This window comes from Suillus discolor (genome assembly GCF_016758755.1).
Source record: "Suillus discolor strain FC423 chromosome Unknown F5147scaffold_15, whole genome shotgun sequence".
Classification (NCBI taxonomy): domain Eukaryota; kingdom Fungi; phylum Basidiomycota; class Agaricomycetes; order Boletales; family Suillaceae; genus Suillus; species Suillus discolor.
In genome coordinates this window covers 458,029-466,023 of record NW_024541262.1, presented here as the reverse complement: position 1 = coordinate 466,023, position 7,995 = coordinate 458,029, and the positions used below count along the sequence as shown (strand labels likewise).

Below are 7,995 nucleotides of genomic sequence, written 5' to 3'. Positions count from 1 at the left end.
GCTGTTGGGCCATTGAGGAGTGATTCTTGAGCCGTTCTGGATTTATTGAAATTCTGTTGCCATATTCTTAACCTAACGAGATCATCTTGTTGTTCTAACATAGGACTAGGGTCGCGGGGGTTTCTGCTGTTGGAGAGGAGGGTGGGTTAGTATCGTCAATAGGTAAAGATGAGAAACGGTTGGGTGATGGGGCTGTTGTTAGTCGAGTTCGGTCAACGCTGGCTTGTCGGTACTGAGTCTGGGTCAAGGGTCGGAATTGGGTTCGATTGATGGGTTGGGGACGCGGTTGGTGTGGTGATGTGCGAGGAGGAGGGTGATCGTTAGCTGGATATTGTCTTGGTAGTGAGTTCAATGTGGTTTGACGAAGCGTTCTCGATTGGGAGTGGTCTGCCGTGGATTGTCGCTGGTATGGGGCAGCTTTCGGTGGTAGCATGACTTGGGTCCAGGGTTCTGAGGTGGGGAAATACGGCATTGTGTTCTCGGGGTACCTGTCATCCAATAGCTGACATTGTTTTCCGAATGTTGGGCATTCCCTGCTCCAACTGGCATGGTTATTGCTGCGGCAGTTAGTGTACCAATGGTCTTGGTTTGAGTTCCCTGTGCATTCCAAGGTACGATGTTCTTTTCCGCATGTCCCGCAAGAGTCTTGTGTCGCTTGGCAGTTCTTGGCCATGTGTCCGAAGTGTTGGCATTTAGCGCATCGGATAGGTTCTCGTCGGTCTTTGCGAACTCGTAGTTTCTCCCTGTTGATGTAGAGCCCGTCTTTGAGGAGTTGGTTGGCTGTGGAAGGATCCGAGATCTGGAGCATAGCGAATGCGGTGAGTTGACCTGGGGGTCGGCGTTCGGTGTTACAAGTAACATCGGTCACGTGGCCCCCCTATCATTTTCCCCTCATCCTCGCCCTCACCATCTACCGGCTTGTCCTCCTTTACCGACTTTCCGTTGACCGGATCCTCGGGACCGTTCCCATCCCTCGCATCATCCGCCTCTATGCACGTGCACGCACGTTCCTCTCTTGATTCGACCACCAATGTGGTCCCGCACCTCTGACTCGGTCTGACTCGTGCCACCAATGTGGCTTTCCTCTTTCTGTTTCCCCTGACTGCGGATTCCCGCACGTTGTATTCTTACCGTTGGTCCGTTCCAACGTTTCTCGGTCTCATTCCACATTCGACCATCCACCACTAATCCGGCTCTGATGCCAGCACACCTATACCATTCTTGCTTCCCCTTTACCCTTACCTACTGTGCGGTAGCCTTGCCCTTAACCCTCTCCACTTAGTATAAGTAGTCGGTCACACTGTACTAGATTCTCTAACTTGAATCTACTCAATCTTCCCTGGAACATACTTCCCTCTGAAGCCCCCCTCAGCTTCAGTCTCTAGTATCTTTTCTTAGTCGCTCATCGCGACTAAGTCTACCTCAATCGACCTCATCGTTCGGACAAGACTGTCCTTACTTTGAGTGACTTCTCACGACATCCATCTACGAAGTCACGTGACACGCGCGTACTGTGATCGCTGCCGACTCGTCGTCGCCAGGCTCACTTGCCATACCGGACCCTTCCGGTTACGTCACGAATGTTAGCGGACGACACCCCTCTTAGGGCTCCGCCTAACAGATCTATTTGAGTGCGTAACATTTGGGGGCTTTGATCCAACGTATCGAGGCTAAGCTGTTGATCTTGAGCGAGTTTTCTTCTTCCACGAGCCTTAGGAATTGAGGTCTGTCGGTATGGAGACTGGTAGAGAGATATTGGATTATTAGGGCATATGTTTGGTCGCGGAAGTTGATTGGGGTCTTGAGTGCTGTGGTCAGTTTCGTTCTGGCCTCTGCAGTGTGCATCCATTTGGCTGACTCTTCCGTGTTTAGCTCCATGATGATACCTCTGTTTTTCAGTTGCATGACTGCCTTGATGTCCGTGTTCGCAATGTCGTCTGGTTTTACCAACTTCAGTGCATTTCGCAAAGTGTCGACTATTTCTGCGTGAGTGACATTAACTGGGAATATACGATTACCTGGTGTTGGGTCTATAAGGATTTGGCGTGCTCTGATCGCTGCTCTGGCTAGTGCTTGGTCTGCTGGTCCAGGGGTGAATGAACGTACGGCATCGCTGAACGTGGGTGTTCCATTCGCCATCGATGGGTGGATTTCCGGCTGGGATTGTAATTCGACAGATAGTGAGTTGATCTTGTTTTGAGCTGAGTCGAGAGATGGGGTTAGTAGTTTCATGGCGTTTTGGCAGTCTTCGGCTGAGTGGTAGAAAGCGTCCGCGGCTTCCTCGATTCTTTCTGCTGATGTTTTGAGGTCTTGTTCTTTTTCTTCGCGTTCTCTTGATAGTGAGCGTTGGTTTTCTTCAGCTCGGTCTAGGGTATCTGTTAGCGTCTTCGTGAATGTTATTACCTTTTCCATTTGAGGGATTATGACTGCCGCGACTTGATCCGCTACAGATGAATCTTTAGGGTTGGCCATGTTGCTCGACGTTGAATTGCTCGAGGAGATGATGATTTCCTGTCTGTCTATTAGCTTTTCCATTCTGTCAAACATGCCTGACATTTGAAGTGTGGTTTCTTTTGCGATGCGTTGAGCTTTCGCGGTGTAATCTGCTTGGTCCAGCATAATTGCGATTGCGCGTATAATGTCGACGTGCAGTCTTGTGAGTCCTGGGGCTTGAAGCGTGAATTCGAGAAGGGATTCAATTAGGGATTTGATTGAGGCTCCGGATACGGGTATCATCATGCCTCGACTGGTCAGCTCGATTCTGGCTGTGGCCGCGTCTATTACATTTGATGGGTTCTGTGGGTTGTCTAGTATATCAGGAATGGATCTGTTAGTAGGGCGGAGGTATTGATCTTTCTTCCTTTGGCTTGATCTTATTTGATTTTGGGCGGGTGAGTCGTCAGTCGAGTTGTCCCCAGGCATTTCTGTGTGAAAAGTATCCAATAGAGGATGATTAGGTTTTTTAATAAAGTTTTATAAGAGAGAGAAGGTCAGTGGTTGACGCTTTTGGCGTCAGTAACGCTGTTGAGCGCTATGTGGACTAGGTTTTTTTGGGGTCCTGGTCGGGGTGCCACTTGGTGTAGGTCCAAGAAGCGATTTCAGGCACACTTAACATAGGGATGTCTTCATTATCCTGCACGAGCCTTGAATCTCTCAAAGTAGGCTTAGATGGCAAATTAGATTCAGGATTGCCCTTAAAAAGATGAGAGGGCATGAGCGAGGGCACATATTTATCCTCTTAGGATAGACTGGTGATAGAGTTCAGTGGTACCACTAAGAAGGCACTGGATGATAAAGCACTCAAATAGGTAGACTCATTGTCATTGTTGAACGACAGATGGATGACAAAGACATTAATGGGGTCTTCTTTTGAAGAGACAGGTGATGGCATTGACACGATAGATGCAGGTAGGGAATGGGTCATGATATGCTTGTCTTGTTCTATAGATGATAGAACTAGAGTGAGCACATTATTAAAATTTATCATTTCAATGCTCGTATCTTCAAATGTATCACATACTTCACTCTTTCTCAAATCTTGGACTAATAGAAGTTCCCCTTCCTCAAACTCTAGCTTGGTTAGAGGCTCCCTACCCTCTTCTTGTCCATAGGCAAAGTCCTTGAGTAAGACTGTGTCCAGAAGGGTCTCTATAGGCAGGATTATCAAATCAGAGTTAGAGTCTTAAGTCAGGTTATAGTTTGGGAGCAAAGTAGGATCAAAACAAGGTTCATTGATAGTAGAGTGTACAGAGAATATAGGTGGTTTGGTAGTAATGGTGTTAGATAGTATGTTTGAGGTAATGTTATATGGATGTAGAGTGTTAGCAGGTATAGTGGTGTCAGCATTAGGCAAAAGAGTGAGTGCTGGAGTGGCATCAGCATTAGAGAAAAGAGTAAGGCCCGGATTGATGTTAGCATTGATGTTGGCGAAAAGTTGTTAAGAAGGGAGTGAATATGAAGTAGTGTTTGGTTTAGTTAGATTTGGTAGATAATTAGAATTAAAAAAGACATACCTTCCCTATCCTCCAGCTCAGGGATACCTTGCTCTTCTCTAGTGACAGACAATCCCTTCCATTGAACAGTGAATAGAAGGGAGAATAGGTATCCAGTTGCGAGAGGTTGAAAAGTGGAGATAAGGATGTGGGGTAGAAAGAGAGAGTCAAACCATCATTCTCAATAGAAGTGGTGAACCAGAAGTTGCCGTGGTTCTGAAAAAGGAAATTGGCCACTTCAGCATGAGTATTGTCAAACACATGTTCCAGTATTTTCCAAAAATGCAATGAGTTACTAAAAATGGACGTGCATCTGATTTGAGGATGCCTTGTGCTGGATTGTTCAGACACGAGGCTAGTGGGCACTGGGTGCAGCACTGATTCTGGTGCTGCTTTTATAGATTTTAAGAATTCTTTTATTTCAATTTTGGCTAACGGATCCAGATCATTGCTGATAGATTTACTAATAAAATTCTTGGCTTGGAGATCATTTTGCAATTGTTTGGTCACATGACTTTTGAGTTTAGAGTTTTGCACGCTGTAGAGATACAACTTTGGCTGAGTAGGGAACTCATAGTAAGCTCTCAGTCAAGTATAAATGTTGTGGTCTTGCACAGCCTAGTCTACTATACTTGTGAGACAAGTGTGTTCAACCCGAGGGGTTTGCTGTATGGTATTAGAATAATTAGTTATATGAAAAGGAAGATAGTCCAAAGTGTGGGAAACAAAGTCCAAAGGTATAATTACAAGTCCGATGTTTTTTGGATTTTGTGTTAGTGGGTCACCTTGGGTTGTGTCGGTGTAGGTATAACAATTCTGATGGTAATTCAGAATAATGTGTTGGGTCTTGCAGAATATAGCTGCTATTCAACCCTAAAGGGTTTCTGGACCAGGCTTAAGGCTCAGAGAAGAGGAAATGTCAAGAAAACTGCTGAAGACTCTGACTCATAGTGGAACTGGTGAAAAGGTAACTTTATTATGTAAGCTAAGGTGCAAACATAACACTAAGTAAAACAGTCTCAACAAGCCTAGCCAGAAATCAGTTCCTACATCAGGTTAGTGTTGGGTTAGTGTCAGGAATGTAGCAAATGTCTGGGATAGCAAATGTTGGGTGTTTCAAAGTATTTTGGATAAAGAAAGGATGATATTGCAGAATTCAGCTAAGAACTACTAATATCAGATGACCTCCTCCTACTCGGAGGTAGAAAGGTCAAGTCCAGTAATAGGTAGGAGGTATGCAAAATATATAGTGTCTATGTAGAATTTCGGAGTGCTATAGGTGAAAGTAGTAGCAATAATTTTTGGTCCAATGTCCTATATAATAAGACATATGGTACTGCAGACATGTAATAATGTGGTCTACAATGTTAGTGACATGAAAACAAGTAACTGCACACCTAGTGGGGATAGATGCAACAGGACATGACATAGGGAGGACCCAAAACATTGGGTTTCATTGGGTTAGCATCGGGTTAGCAGATAAACATCAGATTAAGTGGGTAAGTGTTGGATAACATTAGGAAGTGATTTGTGTGTGATGGATGTTTGACATACATTGGAAAATAGCAGAATACAAGCCTAGTGCGAGCTCAAGTGCTACAGTGCTAAATTTCAAATTCAGCAATGTTTTATTAATCTTGCAAAACATGGTCATTTCACCCATATTACTGACCCAAGTGGACAGTTCAAAGTCCTAATTAGGACCATTTCTGTCTGGAGTGCATAAAAGTTCATAATGGACTTCTAAATCAGCTGGATTTTGGATAATAACCATGTCCCATCCTTTCTTTCATCAATGGAGACATAGTTTCCTCTTTACTATGGACGACCTAATAATAGACTGAATGGTATGTGATCTCCAACAAATAAATTCATGTGAGTACTAACTCCTCCACAGTCTAGTGGGACATTTTGTACCAATCTGCAAAGTTTGCCTTCACCACCATTTGTGTCATTCATAGATACTGACTTGGCAATATCAATAGGCCTATTAATGATAGTCTTCCAGACATGTTTGTTTACAATATTGAGTTGTGAACCTGTGTCAATTAATGCATTAATTGCTTGACCATCACAATGCATAGCTATTTTGATGAATAGCCTGTGTCTTTGTCTATACCAAATGTGCTTCTATCTTTGAGTCATTAGGTAAGGATTTGGTTTGATAGTGTTAGTAAGGATTCCACTAAGCTCACAGGAAGTGCCAAGAAGCTCTCCCACCTCAAGTCAGATAGGAGTCCTCAACACTGTTTCAAGAATTTTCCTTGGCTTAATCTTAGCCGCTATGTCAGAGACACATTGATGTGTTGTTGTATTCTTACAATCCAAATTTGAGATAGATTTATAAGGTGTTTCATTGGTCTTTGGGTGTTTCTCATTGACCTTCCTCTCATTCACATCATCCATAATAATGTCCTCACTATACCACCCATTATCTAGATCTTTTTCTGTCTCTTTCTTATTTGCAGGCTTTGTCTTTGTGGTTGGAACAGGTTGTATGGACTTAGGTTTGGTATGAGTTTCAGCCTTCTTGGCTTGAGTGGTGGGATAGTACTTTGTTCAATTGTCAAGCTTTGTTCATTCTCACTCTGAACCCACACATTCTCGACCGCTCCGAGAATGTGCATCTATGTTTTCCTTACCTAGGCTCTGCATGGATCTGAACCACTCTTGGGTTCTGACTTAGCACTTTTTTTACCTAGTTATACCTCGGCTGTAAACCTCATCTATACCTAGCCACTACTTGTGGAACCGTGCTTTACCTAGAACCCGCCACTCTTTACCTAGGATCCTCTTGCTTTTATTTGTTTCACATCGTGCTCTCACCGGATCCACGGTGTAGCACTCAAGCTCACGCTAGGCTCGTATTCAGCTATTTTCAAATGCATGTCAAATGCCCGTCACACACGAATCACTTCCCAATGTTATCCGACACTCACCCGCTCAATCCAAAGCTAATCTGCTAATCTGACGCTAATCCGACAAAACCCGACACTAGTCCGACAAACCCAATGTTTCCCGTGCATCAGACCCGATATTTTCCCACGCACTTGTCCTCCCTATGTCTTGTCCTGTTGTATCTATCCCCACTAGGTGCACAGTTACTTGTTTTCACATCACTAACATCATAGAACACGTTATTACATGTCCACAGTACATCATGTCTGATTACATAGGACATTGGACCCGAAAATCAGCACTACTACTTTCGCCTATAGCACTCCTAAATTCTACATAGACACTATATATTCTGCATACCTCCTACCTATTTACTTATCCTTCTACCTCCGAGTAGGAGGAGGTCATCCGATATCCTGTAGTTCTTAGCTGAATTCCACAATATCATCCTTTCATTATCTGAAACACTCCGAAACATCTGACAGTAACCTGCCATTCGCTATCCCCGACATTCACTATATTCCCGATGCTAACCCGATGCAACCCGAGGCAAACCCACTAACCTGAAACCCGAAAACATCCCTGATGTTTTTGACATTGGACTCATAATTATACCTTCGGACTTGTTTCCCATGCTTCGGACTATCTTCCTTTTGTTATAACTGATTATTCTAATACCATACAGCAAACCCCTCAGGTCAAACCCACTTGTCTTGCAAGTATAGCAGACTAGGCTGTGCACAACCACAACACATTTTTATATTGCTGGTTACTTACTTCATGTAGTGCCCAGCAATTGTTGTATCTCTACAATGGTATCACTTTTGCTCTCATCGGCAGACTCACATTTCCAAGGTCACCTTGGTTTTTTCCATTCTGCATTTGCTCCCTTCGCATTTTACTTGAAGGAAGTTAGTGTTCCATGAAAAACTCCGCAGTTTTTAACATCATCGGTTTTTAACATGTCAAAAACTCGAGTGTGTTTTGAGGGTGTCAAAAACTCTAAATATACCACAGAAGTTAATAGATCATTTCAGACTGGTTGAGCATTAAGAAAAGAGCCAAAAAATCTCCAGAACGACAGCCCTGCTACCTCTCTTCAACT

General features: G+C 43.9%; 1 protein-coding gene across 1 annotated transcript; it reads right to left on the bottom strand.

Moving 5' to 3' along the window:
- Positions 1 to 5,810: 5,810 nt before the first annotated feature.
- Positions 5,811 to 6,044, bottom strand: F5147DRAFT_526446 (uncharacterized protein; the record flags this gene model as incomplete). The annotated part of the gene is made up of 1 exon (XM_041430000.1): positions 5,811 to 6,044. A coding segment is annotated over one exon (234 nt), but the record flags the coding sequence as incomplete, so codon positions are not given.
- Between the last annotated feature and the right edge of the window lie 1,951 nt (positions 6,045 to 7,995).